The sequence below is a fragment of the Electrona antarctica genome (genome assembly GCF_951216825.1).
Source record: "Electrona antarctica genome assembly, chromosome: 7".
NCBI classification, from domain to species: Eukaryota; Metazoa; Chordata; class Actinopteri; order Myctophiformes; family Myctophidae; genus Electrona; species Electrona antarctica.
Window position 1 is genome coordinate 56,306,549 of NC_136812.1, and position 20,445 is coordinate 56,326,993.

A 20,445-nucleotide genomic window follows, 5' to 3' on the forward strand; every position below is an offset into this window, starting at 1 on the left:
CCAGTATCCGCCGCCTGTCCAGTGTCCTCTGGTGCCCTCCGATGTCCAGTATCCGCTGCCTGTCCAGTGTCCTCTGGTGCCCTCTGATGTCCAGTATCAACCGCCTGTCCAGTGTCCTCTGGTGCCCTCCGATGTCCAGTATCCGCCGCCTGTCCAGTGTCCTCTGGTGCCCTCCGATGTCCAGTATCCGCTGCCTGTCCAGTGTCCTCTGGTGCCCTCCGATGTCCAGTATCCGCCGCCTGTCCAGTGTCCTCTGGTGCCCTCCGATGTCCAGTATCCGCCGCCTGTCCAGTGTCCTCTGGTGCCCTCCGATGTCCAGTATCCGCCGCCTGTCCAGTGTCCTCTGCTGCTGCCTGTCCAGTCTCCTCTGGAGCCCTCCTCTGTCCAGTCTCCTCTGCAGCCCCCCAATGTCCAGTCTCCTCTCGAGCCATCTGTCCAGTGTCCCATGCAGCCGTCATCTTTGAAGCGTCGCCATCAGCTGTCCTCCCTGGAGTCTTCCTCTCTGGAGCCTCCACTGAAGCGTTCCATGCAGCTGAGATAAGATGTAGCCTACTTTATTATCCCTGCAGGGAAATTGATGCATCAGACACAATGTGAAATAAACAGAAATCAAACAGACAGACAGAAACACATCAGATACAAATCACAAGGAGAGTGGCCAGATGGGACAGTTCCTCATTTCCAAGACTTTTCAGGCGTCCCACAAATTGAGACCCTGTCCCACATTGTGACTGGCAGGCATCAGTGTTCAAATGCCCTAATGATAACACCACTCATGAACAAAATGAGCATTTTAAAACAAAATGTGAGACACCACAGGGATTTAATAATGAAATGATATGCAATAGGCTATTAGGCCTATATGGTCGAATATGACATCAAGGCATTTAAGTAATAAGTTGCTATAACCCCGTCCCCGTGTCCCACACAAGTGATACTTGTCCAGACCATAGACCACAGACACAGGACCATATGCATTGGGGGACAAAGTTCTTAAGAATGTGTTGTTGCGACTGTAGGCCACTGTTTACTATGAAAACCTGCATTTCCCGTCAGTCAGTCAGTAAGTGTGTCATGTCACGCCTCGTGTCACGCCTCCAAATATGGTCAAGCCTCATGACATCACGTCTCGTGACACGTCACACCACCATATATGGCCGTCTCCATATATGATATAAGATCACGACACTGACCTCATCAAACCTCATCATCTGGAACAGTCTCCCTACAGAAGTAAGAGAGACCTCCAACTATTTGACCTTCAAATTTAACCTGAAGAGGTGGCTAAAAACAAATCAAATCTGTAATCATGAGTAACTATCAGCACTATTTAGTATTCATCACCGGTGTCATTTTTCACTTAACTTTGCAGTTGTTCTGTCCCCTGTACCATGTTGATCTGTTCCATGTATTGTACAGTATTGTATTATGTTTTTGTATGGACATAGTGTTGGGTGCTGGCACATATGCACACATGGCATCAACGCATGGTGTTGTGTGCTGGCACACTATACACTCTGTCTTTCTTTTATCTGTATTGTATTGCATTGTATTGTACTGTATGTGTCATTGTATGTTTAGTTTTACTACCATTTTAAGAGCCTGCTCAGGGACTACAGATGTAAATTAGCTTATGGCTAACTCTGGCACATTTACATGGAAGTGAAAACTGAAATATTGATTAATAAGCATTGTCCCCTGGATAGCCATACATGGAGAAGACTGGATCATCACCTAGATCTCCATATATGGAGCTGAGCCGGCCAGCAACTCTACATCTGACCTCAAACCCTTAGATCTCCATATATGGAGCTGACCTGTTCTGACATTCCATATGTTGATCCTCCCCACCCGTCCTTCCTCTTCGATGTCTCCCTTTTGACTGATACCTGTCCATTCAAACTCTAGACGGGCCCGCCCCAAAGTTATTAGTAGAGTTCTCAACAGGCCCAAAAATGAAGGCCCGGCCCTACCTGGGCCCTCATCAAACCCTGTACACTCAAGACACGCTCCATGGCCAGTACAGAATTAAATATGTTGATCTGACCCCCCCATGCCAAAGCACCAGCGCTCGCCCAGCAGTCTGCTGTCACCCAGGCAGATGTGTGCACGTGACCTCGCTTCTCGCCCTCAGGGCGTCTTACTGGTATAGTCTGATGGCGGTTGGCAAGATGGTCTACTGTTATTTATCTTTCTATTCCCACAACAATATAGACTACAGAAAAATATGGCATATTTTGGACATAGTTCGAATGGTCATCATTGATCATGACTAATTATTTTTTAAGAAATGTAATGTAAAGTAATGTAAAACATTAAAAATGTAATCGTTTGACAGCCCTAATACTATATATTATTATTAGTGTGGTTGCCCAAATATAATAATTTATAATATTATTATGAGGCTAAGGAGTGAACCAAGGATTTCACACACACACACACACACACACACATATATATATATATAACCCCCCCCCCAAGGACCGCTGGTGGTTTTGGGGGTGCGACCCTCACGTTTAGCAGTGTTGCTCATTCCACGGACGTGTGGTCATGACAAGCTGTACCTCGTTGTAAAGGTGACTAATCAACGATTAAAATGATATAAAACACAATACCAATTGGTATTAATTAAAGTGGAGAAATCATGGACCAAAGTTAAGTTTACGTTTAGCAATGTTGCTCATTACACGGACGCGTGGTCATGACAAGCTGTACCTCGTTGTAAAGGTGACTAATCAACGATTAAAATGATATAAAACACAATACCAATTGGTATTATTAAAGTGGAGAAATAATGGACCAAAGTTAAGTTTCCGGTCCCTCACCGATCACCGCTCACTCATCACCGCCCTCACGCTCTCTCATAACCTCCCTCACGGAGCACCGCCACTCACGGACCACGACTCGTCTGCGAGACTGCAGCTGGGTGCTATTGTTTCTGCCTGTACATGTAAAACAAACCTGTGTTGAGGAGTCATTAAGTGCTCTGGGTGTTCAATGTTATATCTTTGTAAATATCTCTTGGGGCGAAACGCCCCTCGTGGCGTAGTCTGGCTTAGTTTAATTCATACCACCCTGTCACACTACCATTGCAGTGATAGGAAGAGTCTAAATAGCTATGGAGACTGGTCGGAATATAGGCTACTATACAGAGGAAATAAATAACACAAAAGAGGATCCAACTTTGCTTTACTTCCCGTATCTGCGTGAGGTGGGCGGTAACATTATTAGGAGACGGGAAGAATGTTGAAGTCTATTCATTTCCAATGGGAGAATGAACGTGAACACACCTTATGAACCATTCCTTAACTCCATGGTCACTGTAAAATAGCTCGAACCAGTGCTGGTTATTTAGTTAGGACCCACGACAGTGGTGTTCGATACAAACTTAACCGGGATGTAGAAACCTCTACTTCAATGCTCTACGGTTGCTTAGCCATTAGCCAGTTATTCTATCCCATCTAGAAGACTCGTGCCAAAGGTAATAGAAGCTATCCAAGGTATATGGGTGGTAAAGCCAGATACCTTGGTTCGTATGTGTTGGAGATACCGCGTGCAAGTCTAGTGTTATGATGATGTCACCACTGTGTAGATCCATCTTTGGAGTTTCTACATTAATCTGATGTCAGCGCTGGATATCGCTGTTGTCTCCATATATGGGACTATGGGTTATCCCATATATGGAACTCTAAGTGAAAGCCTTCGCAACAGTCACTGAACTAAATATTGGACCCAATTAATCATCATAGGCACACAATATTTACAAGATGTTCATACTAAAGTGGCTTCTTTTAGCGAGACAAATCAGGAGAAAATCTACTTTGTTATCGACATTTCTTTATCCCAGCAACAAACTCTCGCAAGATTTGAGTCCGGAAGCCTCCCTCTGTCCATCTGCAATTTGACGGACAACACATAGGGGGCTCTGGCCCCATATTAAGAAGACAATATGTGAATATTATAATGTGAATATTATAACGTGAAATTAATGGACATATTAAAAGTGAAATAAAATGTGTGTTCCAATGCTTAATATAATTTTCCATAACTGTCTTAGTGATGGGGGCTGATTTGGGAAATATATGACTTTTGCCATATAATGCTCATCCACATGACATTGTCATGACCATTTGTAGGCTTTGTGTACCATTTTGCCTCTAGTGGCTCCAATTAAGTTCACCCATCTTCATATATAGACCATCTTTGACTATAGTTAGCACGTGGAATTGTAGACATTCCGTTCCACTTCCACAGATAAATATTCTAAAAATAGCTGATCTACAATACCTCGCAGTGCAAGGCGTTGTGAGCTTGTGATTGCCTCTTTCGTACAATGCATATGTAACCAAGTGAAAAAAAGAAGGGAATTGTGTGGATAGATACGTAGTGTCGCACCGGAAAATAGCGGAACAGGTGTGAACTTGGAAGGGTGTAGCCTATGACAGAAATGTGAAGCTAGAAAATATATTGTCATGGTAGAGATCTTGGAAACAATGGTAGAGTCTAAAACAGAGGGGCGGGGAATCTGTGATTATTGCGAACGCAGTGATTGCGAACGCAGTGATTGCGAACGCAGTGAGCATTTACTATGAGACCCAGCAGATCATGTCTGTCTGTCTGTCTGTCTGTGTGTGTGTGTGTGTGTGTCACACTGTAACACCACCCGCCCACCACCAGAGGGCGGAGCTGTATCACACACAAAAACACACACGCACGCGCACACACACACACACACACACACACACACACACACACACACACACACACACACACACACAAAAAAAATCTTAAAAAAAACAAAAAAAGATAACTTAAAAAAAACCTTAAAAAAGTACGTAATTTATTCTAATTGTTGTTATTGCAATTTACGAGCTGCGTTCGCTTCCCGCGTTCGCGCGTCTTACTTAGTACCTAGAGTGGAAGCGGAACTGAATTTAAAATGTCGCTGAAACTCAAACCAGATTTTTAATGAGGCTAAAACAACCTGTTTTTTTGTGAACTGAGATAGAATTAGAAATAGAGTGTTAATGTTTGTTAATGTTTCTTCTTAATGTTGTCCTGGTTTTGGGGATGTCTATCCATTACTACAGTGTGTGTTGCTGTAAATGTTTTCACGTACAAACTTCTCTTCAACCGGGATTTCAGTTAATGGTCCGCGAATTGCTCTAAAATCCAGGCAGAAAATCAGGTATAAGCATTTTTCAAACTGCTCAACATGGCGGAAAATCTGAGGGTGGAGCGTACTTGTCAAAGTGACAGATGTGGTCCCCATGAGTCAAGGAACATGTGGAAACAAGTGCCATGAATTTCGGCCAAACAAAGCATGAGTTATGAGTGTTCAACGGTTTCATTTTCAAAAAAAATCTATAGCGCCCCCCTTTGGTCAATTGGAGTATAGTAGGGGGTAATACCGTCTGGAACGTTAAGCGGTGGATAAAAGCATGACATTTGGTACAGATGTCCCTTGGGCCATCCTAAGACATCCTAGAAGGGGTGCCCAAAAAAATCTTAAATAGGAAGTGAGTTATTGACAAAATTCAAAATGGCCACCTAAACTGTTGACAGTTGACTCAAAAGACACCAAAATAATCTCCAAAACCCATAATATTTGTTACACATGTCCCTTGGGTCATCCTAAAACGTCCTAGAAGGTGTGCCCAAAGAAATCTTAAACAGGAAGTGAATTATTGACTAAATTGAAAATGGCCACCTAGAGTGTTGTCGATTGACTCAAAAGACACTAAAGAATCTCCAAAAAGCATAGCATTTGGCACACATGTCCCTTGGGTCATTCTAAGACATCCTAGAAGGGGTGCCAAACATAATCTGAAACAGGAAGTGAGTTATTGACTAAATTGAAAATGGCCACCTACAATGTTGTCGATTTACTCAAAAGACAACTAAAGAATCTCATAAAAGCATGACATTTGGCACACATGTCCCTTGGGTTATCCTAAAACATCCTAGCAGGAGTGCCCAAAATAATCTGAAACAGGAAGTGAGTTATTTACTAAATTGAAAATGGCCACCTAAAGCATGTGATACAAAAGAAAACTGATGGTTAATCCTTTAACTAAAGTGCTTAGGCATGAATCAAACAGTTTTGCAGTGCTTGAAATATGCACCGGTGTTCTGTATGGCAAGACAACTGACATTGAAAATGTTTATGATCTAAGGAAGGACCTGTTTGCTCAAAAATGTCTCTCAATGGAAAACATTCCTCCCACACAAGCTGCACTGCTACAACATTCAGATTGAGCAGTTTACCAACATTTTGGTCCAGATCGAAGCCTGAAATTAAAAGCTATATGCAATCTCTACCATCTCCTGAAAAATATGGACGGATTAATAATAATAATAATAAACTTTATTTATATAGCACCTTTCATACATAAATGTAGCTCAAAGTGCTTTACAGAGCAGAAAAGATAATAAAAACAAAAGCAAGAAAAAACAGCATTAAAACAGGCATGCAGTTAAAACAATAGGACAATAACGCAGTGTCAAATCAGGCAAAGGCAGTGGTACAAAGAGAAGAACAGATATTTTAAAACTCAACTAAAAGCAAGAGTAAAAAGGTGAGTCTCAAGCTGTGTCATAAAAATGTCTATAGAGGGTGCCTGTCTGATCCTCAGTGGTAATTTGTTCCAGGCTGTTGGCCCATAAAAGCAGAATGCTGCCTCGCCATATTTCTTACTAGACACCTTTTTGGGGAGTTCGAGTAGGCCAGCAGTGGAGGACCTTAGGGGGCGGTTAGGGACATATCCAGGCAGACAGTCAAGGAGATAATTAGGATTAAAGTTGCTGATTTGTGGACACTTTTATTCACACTCTTGCCAGAGTGAGAAAGACGGTGCCAGGATGCTGGGTTACCTTGCACAGCATTATGTCAATGTGCTGGTACAGCCTGGTAGTTGTGAAATGGCACACAGTTGCTAGAAGAAAATAAATAAGAAGATAGAGTCCAAAATAAGCAACACGATGTAGAGTGGAAAATAACTAAGATGCAGAGAGTAAAATAACAATATGCAGCAGAGTAAGATAAGATGCTGAGTAAAATAAACAAGGATATGCAGAGTTAGATGAATAAAGATTCAAAGAGTAAAGTAAAGAAAAGGAAATAAATATGATGATGTAGTGTAAATTTAAACAAAATATGCCAGGTTATACATTCTGCAGTTTAAACATCCATTTAGAATTTCTTCTAATTTCTTCAACATATAGCCTATCACTAAAAGCCTTTAATGGGCACCCCTTCTGAGATGGTGAGATACACCCTAAAGAGTGCGTGTACAAGATTTGTTGCTTGTATGCAGAGAGTAAAATAACAATATTCAGAGTAAAGGTGGCCTTACACTAGCCGATAATCGGGCATTTCTGATGCTCGGGGGGTGCCCGACCGCTCAAAGCGCGATCGGCCCGATCAACATCAAGAATGTTTGATATTTGCTCTGCCCCGCTCCGATTATCCTGTAGTGTGTGGTGCTATCAGATTTCAGATTGAAAAGAATCGGCTAGTGTAAGGCCACCTTTAGATAAAGATGCAGAGTAAAATAAATAAAGATATGCAGTTAGATTAATGAAGAAGATTCAAAGAGTAAAGTAAAGAAAAATAAATAAATATGATGTAGGGTAAATGTACCAGGTTATGCAGACTGCAGTTGTCAACAGTTTAAACAGCCATTTAGAATTTCTTCAACATGGCCCTTTCCTAAAAGGTTTAATAAACAAATGCAAACAAACAAATAAACGAGCACTATATGCTTTTATGACGTCTCTGCTTTAGGCGGTTATTTTGAGTCAATATCCAACACTGTAGGCAGCCATTTTCAATTTTGTCAATAACTCACTTCCTGTTTCGGATTCCTTTGGGCACCCATTCTAGGATGTCTTAGGATAGGACATATGTGCCAAATTGTATGTTTTTTTGGAGATTCTTTAGTTGTCTTTGAGACAATCGATAATACTGTAGGCGGCCATTTCAATTGTGTTAATAACTCACTTCCTGTTTCGGATTCCTTTGGGCACCCCTTCTATGATGTCTTAGGATGACCCAAGGGACATGTGCGCCGAATTGTATGCTTCTATGAGATTCTATAGGCTTTTTGAGTCAATCACCAATAACACTGTAGACGGCCATTTTCAATGTTGTCAATAATTCACTTCCTGTTCAAGATTGTTTTTGGCACCCCTTCTAGGATGTCTTAAAGTCTCATACATACTCCAGTTTTTGGTGATAGCTTATCACCACAGTGTAGTTTTTAAAGGGTTGGAAAACTACACCATTACGTCAGTCGCGGTGATGATCAGCTATCACCGCGGACACAGACCCATCTCTCTGTTTTTACTATCAGACAAGTCTTTTCACTCTGGAGCTATCACCCCGTTCACTGATTGGTCTAGAAGTTGGGTAAACCACAGGGAGGCGGGGTCAATCCTTAAGGACATCGCCGCGAGTATGATGGCCTCAACTCTTATCACCGTTTTAGGTGATAAGCTATCACCTAAAACGGTGATAACCTATCACCAAAAACTGGGGTATGTATGAGCCTTTAAGGCTCCAAGGGACATGTGTGCCAAATGTTATGGTTTTTGGAGATTCTTTTGGTGTCTTTTGAGTCAACTGTCAACAGTTTTGGTGGCAATTTTGAATTTTTTACATAACTCACTTCCTGTTAAAGATTATTTTGGGCACCCCTTCTAGGATGATTTAGGATGAACCAAGGGACATCTGTACCAAATGTCATGCTTGTATTGAGTGTATCGATTGTCATGCTTGCATCGATTGTATCACGATCGATTTGAATGATTGAACGATTTGACAATTTTTTGATGATAGGGGTTGTGCCCCAATAGAGGGCTTGATCTCTGGTCATATGAAGATTTTTACAATATATTGGTAATCATTCATATGGTCTTTTAAAAGTTTTTAAAAACAATTATATATTTTTGGCATTGACAATATATCACTCAGAATGGGATTAAGGTGGAAGGTCATCTCATTCCGAGTTGTTTTTAAGTAAATTTTTGGCATTTAAAGTTGTTTAAAACCTATTTAAGACATTTGTCAGGGGTTCTTTTTGCCAAATCTTTTAATATTAGTCTAATAACTATAAATGTAAAGGTTATACTTGGCACAATCAGTCACAATTTCAGAATTACATCACCTTTAGGTATAATAGGTCATTTCTTGCGTCCATTTTGGATTTTCCCCTAAAAAAAGCCTTTAATGTGTGGGAACCCCTTCTGAAATGGTGAGATACACCCTAAAGAGTGCGTGTACCACATGTGGTGCTTTTATCCACCGCGTAACGATTTTAGCCATTTCATGATGGTATTGCTTTCAGTACTAATTGGCATGACCCTCTACTATACTGTAAAGTGACATAAGCATATGACGCTGCATGTATGTATTATAGGCAGAATAAGTATTTTCACAAACCAGCCATTTTCATTGGCTCATACAAACTTAATCTTTTCACTTAAAAAAATGTACTACGTTGTTTTTGTCCGTAGCCTATAGGTCCAACGTTCACGTGTAGACGTTTTCATGCATTTTGATCAAAGATCCTGGGAAGAGATGCATTTTAACCGTTTTTCATATAATTCAAAATGGTCAGAGGTCAAAAGTCAGAACACGAAAGTTGTGACCAAAGTCACTTCGTGACTTCTTGGTCCCTTAATGAGAATCTTACAAGCAATCTTACAATCCAAACTGACCAAGCTTGAGATTTGCACTGACAAATTGAACGTGTCGTGTCACTATATGTGCTATTTTGTATGTTCAAGATTTCTTTATTATTACATCAAGGCAAAACAAGTCAGATGGCGCCAGATCTCCACCCCTGAAAGTGCCTGAAAAAACACCAAAAATGGCCGACAATCAGTTCCGGTTCAAACGCTTGTAAACATCCGCTACTCTTCTCAGTGGTGGAGGGACGTGAATCGTCCGAGGAATAATAGTTTTTGGCACATCTAAGTCAAATTAAGCTCTAATCAAGCCCCAAATACATACAAACATTTTGAGCAGATAATGAGCCATAATGCACATAAAGACCATTATGTGCGAGTATTTTAGACGTTTTTAGGTAAACGTGACATAAAATGCTAAAACATGCTAATTCTTTTTATTTGGATTTTTCGCTGGATTATGGGGAATAAAACAAATCTTGGGATGCCGGGCATGGCATCGATTGCAATGGTAAATTAATCTCGGCCTCTCAGGCCCGGCGCTGAACCAGTTAAGTAAATTGGGTGTAGTATCAAAGACATTTTACGGTGTGTTTGTGTTGTGTGTGTGTGTGTGTGTGTGTGTGTGTGTGTGTGTGTGAGTGTGTGTGTGTGTGTGTGTGTGTGTGTGTGTGTGTATAAAAAGGTTGGGAAACACTGACTAGAGAGTACAAGCAAAGTGCTTTCCCCCTGTATGACACCATGTTTTTATTTTTTTACATCTTGCATTTGACTACATCCTTTACCATAAACTGTACAAATAAAGGACTAATCCTCTGTATGAGTCCTCATGTGTAATTTCAGAGAACCACTTTGACTAAAGCCTTTACCACAAACTTTGCAATTAAAGGGCTTTTCCCCTGTATGAGTCCTCATATGTTTTTTTAGATCACCACTGACTCTAGAGCCTTTACCACAAACTTTGCAATGAAATGGCTTTTCCCCTGTATGAGTCCTCAGGTGTCAAGCCTTTACCACAAACTTTGCAACTAAATGGCTTTTCCCCTGTATGAGTACTCATGTGTGTTTTTAGATGACACATACGACTAAAGCCTCTAGCACAAACGTAGCAACTAAATGGCTTTTCCCCTGTATGAGTCCTCGTGTGTGATTTTAGAGTACACATTCGTCTACAGCCTTTACCACACACTTTGCAACTAAATGGCTTGTCCCCTGTATGAGTCCTCATGTGTTTTTTTAGATTACCACTTTGACTAAAGCCTTTACCACAAACTTTGCAACTAAATGGCTTTTCCCCTGTATGAGTCCCCATGTGTTTTTTTAGATTACCACTTTGACTAAAGCCTTTACCACAAACTTTGCAATTAAAGGGCTTTTCCCCTGTATGAATAACTGTGTGCCTCTTCATACTTATCTTGCGACTAAAAATGTTGCCACACTCTGTACAACTAAAACCTTTCTTGTCTGTGTGGCTCTTCGTGGAGTGAGTTTGTGTTGACGATGTCAGGTCCTTAGACAGCTTGTGACTTGAAGACAATGTTTGTTCTTCCACATGTTGTGTCTTGTGTGAATCCAGTGTGTTTACAGCTGACTGACCTTCCCTGGTCTCCTCCCAGTCATCACTGTCTTCAGTGTCGTCAGATTCAGAACAGTGTGGAGAGAGGAGCTGCTCATCTCTGGTTGGTTGTGATGTTTCACAGTCCTCTACATCAACTTGTGTTTTCATGTGTTCACCATTAGATGGTTGTGATGTTCCACAGTCCTCCACATCAGCTTGTGTTTTCATGTGTTGAGTTGAGGTGCTGGCTTCAGCCTCTGTCTCTCCGTTTATCATCATCATATTCACTTTTCACTGCTAGTAACGTCATCACTTCCTCTGGTCTTTGAAGTAGCTCCTCTTGTTCATCTTTAATGTGTGGAGGTTGAGGTTCCTCCTGGACCAGACTGGGACTCCTCTCCTCATGTTCAGGGGAAACTTCCTCTTTACACACAGGCAGGTGCAGGAAGTCTAGGGGGGAAAGGTACAATGAGAGCAAAGCATTACATGTTTGAACTTTGAACATTATTTCACGCAGTGTTTAGCTTTGGTAGTTGGACAAACTTCAGCTGCTTCCAAACCATAAGTCTATTGTTATTCATACAAACAATATTATTTATTTAGATATATACTTCTGGGGCTTTTTCTGCCTTCATTAGATAGAGTACATGTATACAGTAAGCTGACAGGAAATGGGGGGAGAGAGATTGGGGAGTGACACGCAGCAAAGGCCGCCGGGATTGGGAGTCGAACCTGCAACACGCTGTCAGGCTTAGCAACCTAGGTGCCAACCTAGGGCCAACAGCAAACATTCTAATTTAACAACACACAATCGGAGCATATTCCAGTTTAGACGTGCCTATTAGCCTTTCAATAAAAGGAAAAGGGGAGAGAGAGAGAGAGAGAGAGAGAGAGAGAGAGAGAGAATAAAACTTACTAATGTCCAGGTGGTTTTCAGATTCCTGTTTAACACTCCAAAACCTATTCACCTTCAGGCTGGACTCTGCACTCTGAAGGTAAAGAATAAGGACTTAATTGGGGTTATGTTTAGGAATACCTGGTGCCGACCATTCAGAGTTTGCAGGATTTGACCCTGGGTGAGCGTATTCTGGGGCGAGAATTATCGTATTTAAATAAAACAGTACATACCTATCTTGTACAGCTTCACTACAGGTTGCATCGCTGCATAAAGCAGTCCACGTCCCTGGTCCGTCTCTCGCTGTTCCTCTGACAACGTTGATCTAGATACAGTAGACCTCTCCCTGTGGTGCTCTGTGGAAATCACCAGTTGAAAGAACTGTTGGCTCTCAGCAACCTTACATTATACCATCATGTAATCAAATCAAACTATAGTCGTCTACCATGCTCTGTTCAGTTGAAAGGTGCAGTCACTAGGTAAGTGCTAATATCGTTGTCCCCCATCCTGATATAAACACTAGGGGAAACATTTTAATTAAATCTAGGTGTTGACACTAAGGGTTGCCCACCTGCCCCTGGCAGGGAAATAAAACTTTCGGGCAAGTAGAGTTTGCTTTCAGGTTGCCCGACCGGGCAAGTGCTCCTTTGGGAGGGGACGCAACCGTCTATAAGCACAACACAAGATGTCTGTCTAAACACCTGAATGTAGCCACAGCACTCTGCTCTTATGTCACATTTCACAGAACAGAAGACACGGTTTACCTATTATGTGCTGTTTTCATTGTGGCTACACTTACAAATATGAAATAATTGTGAACCCATAATCACATGCATAGCTATGTAGGTATTCAGCATAACAAGGTATGACATTTTTATCGCACAGCCCCATCATTTTATAATGGACAATTTACTTTCCGGGCAAGTGGGCATGACCTTTTGCAAGTAGAATATAAGATGTACTTGCCCGACGGGACCTCTGAGACCTTAGTGTCAATCCCTAAATAAATTGAAAAATGTCCAAGAATTTGTGAAAAGTAACAAAAAATAGCCGATCTACAAGCTCAAAAATGTGTTGCATCCTGATACGCTGTGAGCTTGTAAATCGGATTGAAGTCACCTATGGGTTTAGGGGGAGTAGTTTTCAATAAAGAGGTGTTTTAATCCTGTCTGGCCGATTCTGTCGAAGTACCCAAAGGCTGTAGTGAGGGGGGCGTAGGACTATGCGGTGAAAGCCGGAATTACGCTCAATGTAAACAAGTAAATTAAGGGTGAAAAATGCGGTTCGCCCACAGACAGGATTAAAATACGTCTCTATTGAAAACTTTGATTGATTGATTGAAATATTTATTAACAGTTTGCAGAATTACAGTAAATTTCAAGCACAAACTCAATACAAAGACTGTTAACTGTGAGTGAACGACCCAATTAAGCATTATACACTTGTTTACAAGAGGGTCCACCATGTTCAATTCATCAAAACATTTAGAGACGTACACATAGACACTTCTATATAGTCAAAGAACAGATCATGAATTCATCATAAAACGGACGAATACATTATACACATTATGCACCCCATAGGCCTCTATAACATTTGGGGCAACAGGGTAAGCACCTTATATTTAGCATTTGTACATGTTTGGAATTTTACGGGCTCAGCTGGTGTCCCTGCAGTGTCCACAGGAGAAAGGGCACTAAGGCGCTCGTAGATATGAAAATGTCAAATTTGATCAAATACATCTACGAGAGTCTTAACTTAAGGCTAGCTTGAGTGTTTGATGTGTATGTAACAGACACACCTGCAGTGTGTAGTTTGATGTTTGTGTCTAACACACATACATGCAGTGTGTAGTTTGTTTGTGTGTAACACATATATGCAGTGTGTAGTTTGATGTTTGTAACACATACCTGCAGTGTGTTAGGGCTGGGCGATATGACAAAATCTCATATCACGATATAGACCATTTTATATCATAGGCCTATATAGCATATTTCTTTTCCGATACCGATTTTCTATCTAAGAAATTGATTTTATTTTTTTCAGGCCGAGTACTACTTAATTTTGTGTACTTGCTAATATCAAAAACATATGCAGATTACAATATTCAAAATCACGATATCCAGCCTAATGATATGGACATAATACTGATGCCCTGCCCATGCACAGACAGGCCTAAAGCAATTACAAAACAAAAAAATATATTACTATTATTATTATTATCGTTGTTGTTATTATGACAATTAAAAGGAACAATAAAGAAATACGATTTTCCCATTCAGACCTACTTCAATTTGACATGAAACCTACATTTATAACAGTGAAGGGCCAGTTACTTTAGTGTTACCCCGCTCTGAATCTCGTCAGCTATCATCTCCCTTCATGTTTGTTATGAAATAACAGCATAGAATAGCAGCTGGCTGGGTGCTGTGACGTAAAATACTGCCGTAACACTTGTTTTGCAACATGACGATATAAACAATAGAGCATTTTTTTCACGATAGACAGTTCTGTCTATACGATATGTAAGGGATAATATCTGGCTAGGTGGTCATTGTCGGGAGATAATTCACCGACAGGGAGTTTAACCACCGAGGCGAAGCCGAGGTGGTTACACTCCCTGAAGGTGAATTATCTCCCGACAATGACCACCTAGCCAGATATTATCCCGCTTATTACATGGCTAACTAACATAAATTAATCCATTGATCCAAAAAAAGTATTCCATAACTTCGCGCTGGCTGCGTCTGCCCAGCTGCAGGGCTGAAGCACTGTCGGAAAACAAGGAAGTGAGTTGATCAAATAGAATCCATTTTCGGGTCCAGCTGCTTCGTCTATTTCTCGCTCAAATGTTTTCAAAAACATTTTTAAGAGCAATGTTTAGCTGTAAATTACATTGTGTGTCAGTAGTGTGTGTGTTTACATGGCTGTTATGTTGGAAACGGCAGTAAATCAAGCGGGCGCAGCCGCGCAGCTGGTGGTGCTCAGAGGGTTTGATTAGGCAGCGGTCATTATACAGCGGAGCGGTCATTATCATGAGATAACTCACCGCTGAATTAAGCGATTGACCAATCAGAATCAAGCATTCAACCAAGCCATGTAATAAGACAATTTATTACATGGCTTGGTTGAATGCTTGATTCTGATTGGTCAATCGCTTAATTCAGCTGTGAATTATGTGTCGATAATGACCGCTCCGCTGTATAACAGACCCTAATCAAACCCTCTGAGCACCAGCTCTGCGCGGCTGCGCCTCGCTTGATTTACTGCTGTTTCCAACATGACAGCCATGTAAACACACACACACTAGTGACACACAATGTCATTTACAGCTAAACATTGCTCTTTAAAATGTTTTTGAAAACATTTGAGCGAGAAATAGACGAAGCAGGACCCGAAAATGGATTCTATTTGATCAACTCACTTCCTTGTTTTCCGACAGTGCTGCAGCCCTGCAGCTGCAGACGCAGCCAGCGCGAACTTATGGAATACTTTTTTTGTTGTGTTTTGGGTCAATGTATTAATTTATGTTAGTTAGCAATGTAATAAGCGGGATAATATCTGGCTAGGTGGTCATTGTCGGGAGATAATTCACCGACAGGGAGTTTAACCACCTTCGCCTCGGTGGTTAAACTCCCTGTCGGTGAATTCTCTCCCGACAATGACCACCTAGCCAGATATTATCCCTTACATATCGCACGGCACAGCCCTTGTGTGTAGTTTGATGTTGTGTGTGTAACACATACCTGCAGTGTGTAGTTTGATGTTGTGTAGAGTCTCCATCTCTCTCTGAAAGAGGCTGCAGATGACCTCTGCGACCATACTGAGGCGCTCCAACACAAACACTCTGACATCAAGTTTCACACGACAAAAACATCAACACTTTGTTGTTTTTCTAAAACACACAATATGTCCTCTCCCACCGACGTCATGTGTTCATTTATCTTCAGCCGTACATGATGGATAATTTTGAGTTATTGTAGATCTGTTATTTTGGTGGATGGTAGTTTCCATGTTCCCAATAACTTTGTATCTTCATGCCCTGTGTGCCACTGAGTTTACATCTAATTTCTGGCCATATAGGTCATATTTTGTCATCTTGCCCTTTTATCATCAGTTTACTCATAGCCTACTGCCTGTTTACACAGGATTGTTCATCTTATCCTTTATATTATTTTATCATATTTATATTATGGATTTCCTGACGCCACATTCAGATTTAATATCTTATGGAAGTCTCCATACTGTCTGCCTGTAGCCACAAAACTCGCATACTGAGAGGTCTATTTTGATATGAGACTGCATGTATTTGACCTTGGTGCCTAGTGAGAAAGTAGATAGGAGTATTTCTCTCTGTCGAAAGTTTACAGCTAGCAGGGAAAGAATGTTATCTTCAGGTTGCCATAGCAACGCCAGCCTCTGTGCTTTCCCGGTCTATGGCCCTCAATAACGGAACCAAGGAAGCTGTCATGATACCAGTCTCATCATCCATGTGCTGGTCCAATGAGCGCTCGACAACCAGCGCCAGCGTGGCATATTGCGGAAATTAACTATCTATTCAGCCAATGAACGTTTATCAACAACTGACGTGGTCTACAGTATTAATGCCTGGGACATGATGTGTCAGGCAGAGACAACCCTGTGCATTTTGTGGCACAGGGAGAGAGATTTTGTAATTTGGCTGTATGTGGGTATCTGTCCTGTCTCTCTGAACTGGAAAATGAACCGACAAAACCATATCTGCTCTTGACTGGACTCACTTCTTTCTGGTGGTCTCATCTTTGTATTGGGTACTTAAGGTATTTTTCTAAAAGAGTATTTCCTGCTCAGATTAACATTTGGATGTTGATCTTTCTCTTAAAAGTAATCCTGTTAAAGCTAATTGTTAACTTTGTCATCTGAAATGGTTTAGTAACCATTTTACCATTGTTAGAGGCTCTCGGCCTAGATTTGTGGTGCAGAGTATTTATTTATACTCTGATTACTTTCTTAAAAGTATTTTTACAGTTATAGCTCTGTGCAGCTCAGTAATTCAGTTATACAGTCCTTTATATCATTAGTGAATCATTAATTGTCCCTTCTGCATTTTATATGCAACAAATTGGTCATATCTTATATATTTCCAACAGTACAGACTCCATTTGACACGTTTTGACCTCCTTTAGGAGACAGTTTCACCACGTTGTGTTCACACCACCATGAAACAACTAACGTTTCTTTGTTGTGGGAAAAAACGAGACGGAAATTCCGGATCAATGTCAAGGACTGTCTAAAGAGAATGAGCCGCGAAGACCGACCGTACGGGCGACGCCATGTTGCTCCATGGTGCTCCATGGAAGGAAAGAAACATGCGCAGTTGAGACCAGGAAGTTGGACATGCACAAATCATAGATATGGCACAAATGGCCCAGCAGATGGCGTGAGGCGACTATAAGACCTTGCTGAAAGTAGGGACGCTTGTCATATCTCACTCTTCTGCCAGCCATGCTGAAGCCAGCTTGGCTCAGTGCTCACCATGAACGGACTGACTGAGACAGCCGTGTCATGAGTGCAACTATAATATCTGTAGGAGCCATGAAATGGTTATGTTGGTTATTATTTATATGTTGGTCATGGTCAATGAAATGAATGGGCTGTCACTGGTGTCTAAGTGAATGATTGATTGACGGGCATAGGGGCGCACCTGGTTATCTTTAACATCACCTGTTCACCTGCTGATCACACAGTGAGAGAGGGGGTGTCTGGGACGCCGTACTTTTGTTGACCGCTTTACACCGCTTTATTTTGCTTTCTTGTATTTACGTTTATCGCTGTGATTACTTTGTTTTACGTTTGAGCACCGTTATGAGTTATTTATATTGCTTCAATAAAACCCTAAAAATGCATCGTTTGGATCCAGCGAATTCCTTTTGTTTGCGGTAGAGCGCGTCTGACAACATGGCCCATCCCATCGCCTCTCAGCGACTTTAAGTTTAGTTCTAGTAGTCGCTTTACAATATCTATATACTTTTATATAATACAGTGGTTTTCAACCAGTGATCCGGGGACCACCAGTGGTCCTTGAGGGGGTTTCAGCTAGGTGGTCCCCAGCTAAATGAAGAACAGTTGGTAACCAAATGGACTCTTATAGATCTTTAACTCTTGAGAGCGTAACCCGTACAGGTCCATGTGGTTTCATTTTACACTCTCAAGAGTTCAATTATTGTTAAAGATCTGCATAATTTAGAAGAAGTCTACACAATTAGAGAATGTAGAATAATTGTTATTTTGATCAACTTTTGCCTGTTGTCTCTCCTTGTAGGCTACCATCATCAATACACAGGGACGTACTGGGCCCATAATTCAGCCCGGGAAGTGGAGTTGCGGAGGCCCTCTAGGCAGGCCGCGCGCCTAGAGGGCGCTCTTCCACCTGGTCCAGTCCAGGCCACAGACCGGCCTGGACTGGACCGGCCGTTCGGGAGTTGTCCCGAATTTCCCAATGGCCAGCACGTCTCTGTCAATACAGCATATGGAATTGTGGTCAAAATCTTATTAAATGAAAAAGTTTTGGGTCTGAGAGGCTAAATCTCATAAAAGAATGGTGGTCCATATGGCTCAAATGCCCAATAAATAATGGGACTTGATACAAAAAGGTTGGAAAACCACTGATATAATAGAAGAATCAATTAAGGCACAAGAGTGAACCAAATGTTCAAAAGTTATGTTTAGGATTATATAAATGATTATATAATTGATGTTCAGTATGCCAATCCCGGAAGATGCACCCTATTTCAAACAGAACTGTATGCCAGATGAATAAACTTGAATAAATAGTTTTGTTGATGAATAATGGCCCATAATTGTAACGTATTGATTTAGGCTATTTTATGTTCCTGAAAAGTAGCTGAATTAGCCTATATTCATTAGCCCATGCCTATTCCTTAATATAAAGCTCTGATGCATTAAATGCAAATACAAATCATACCATGTGCCTATTGTTGTCTCTATTTGACGAAGCAAAAATAAAGCTGGCTATAGGTCTGTCTGTCTGTCTGTCTGTCTGTCTGTCTGTCTGTCTGTCTGTCTGTCTGTCTGTCTGTCTGTCTGTCTGTCTGTCTGTCTGTCTGTCTGTCTGTCTGTCTGTCCATCCCCCAATGTCCAGCCCCCAATGTCTCTGTCCTGTGTCCAAGTGGCATGCTACACTACAGCCCCCACTGTCTCTGTCCGGTGTCCTAGTGGCATGCTACACTACAGCCCCCACTGTCTCTGTCCTGTGTCCAAGTGGCATGCTACACTACAGCCCCCACTGTCTCTGTCCTGTGTCCAAGTGGCATGCTACACTACAGCCCCCACTGTCTCTGTCCTGTGTCCAAGTGGCATGCTACACTACAGTCCCCACTGTCTCTGTCCTGTGTCCTAGTGGCATCAGCTTCGGTACAACTCCAGCTATACAGCCAGCCTCTCAAGCTGCACCGAGGCTAATTTTAAACCCTCCTTGCAGGTGTTACTGCAGTCTGTAGCGTTTTGGGTTCCTCCTCACAGAAGAAGTGTTTTGGGCTGCCAATCCTCTCCACCCTATATTATACAATTCCTATGATGGATAGGATAATATAACATATTGTACGGGTGAGATTTAGAAAACCCTGTGGGGATTTATAAGGTTAATCTAATTTAACAAAATACATCATACAAATCAAACATAAATAATATAACAATGGTTACACAGTATAAATGAAAAAGTAAAAATACATATTAGTAGAAATGTAAAGTGTATGTGTAGTGTGTGTGGAAGAGACTGACATTGAATTGTTAGATGTGATTCATCAAATGGTTTTAAGTTTATATTTAAAATGATTTAGTTAAGATAGACTTTGATGACATCACAGTATAGAACATAGAAGTGGGCGTGGTTTTCTGGACCCACTGAAAAAAATCGACCATTCATTTTTCCCCAAAAATATTTATACATTTATTTAAAAAATATACTTAAATGTATTCAAATATTTATATCAATTATTTTAAGCCTAGAATCAAGCCTTCCAGCATCCTGGTGAATCATGACCATAAAACCTCTGATTCTGTGAATAAATGAAAATGAAAGACGCTAAACAAAGAGCATACATTAAATGTAGTAAATCATATAATTACATATGCAATCTGGTTGTTTGTTTGTTTTCTCACAGAATCAGAGGTGTTATGGTCATGACTCACCAGGATCCTGGATGGATTGATTCTAGGCTTAGAATAATTGATATAAATATTTTAGTAAATCTCTATGGGAGAGTTTTCAGCTATATAGCTGTTTCATAGCTGCCCCCCACGG

At 41.2% G+C, this 20,445-nt stretch overlaps 1 protein-coding gene across 1 annotated transcript in view; it reads right to left on the bottom strand.

Annotated features, from left to right (window-relative positions):
* Positions 1 to 11,498: 11,498 nt before the first annotated feature.
* Positions 11,499 to 20,445, bottom strand: part of LOC306926376 (uncharacterized protein) — a gene marked incomplete at its 3' end in the record, with an annotated part of 57,678 nt that continues 48,731 nt past the window's right edge. Inside the window, exon 3 of the mRNA XM_079505639.1 lies at positions 11,499 to 11,698. Coding sequence (XP_079361765.1) covers positions 11,499 to 11,698 — 200 coding nt within the window. The remainder of the gene's footprint in view (positions 11,699 to 20,445) is intronic.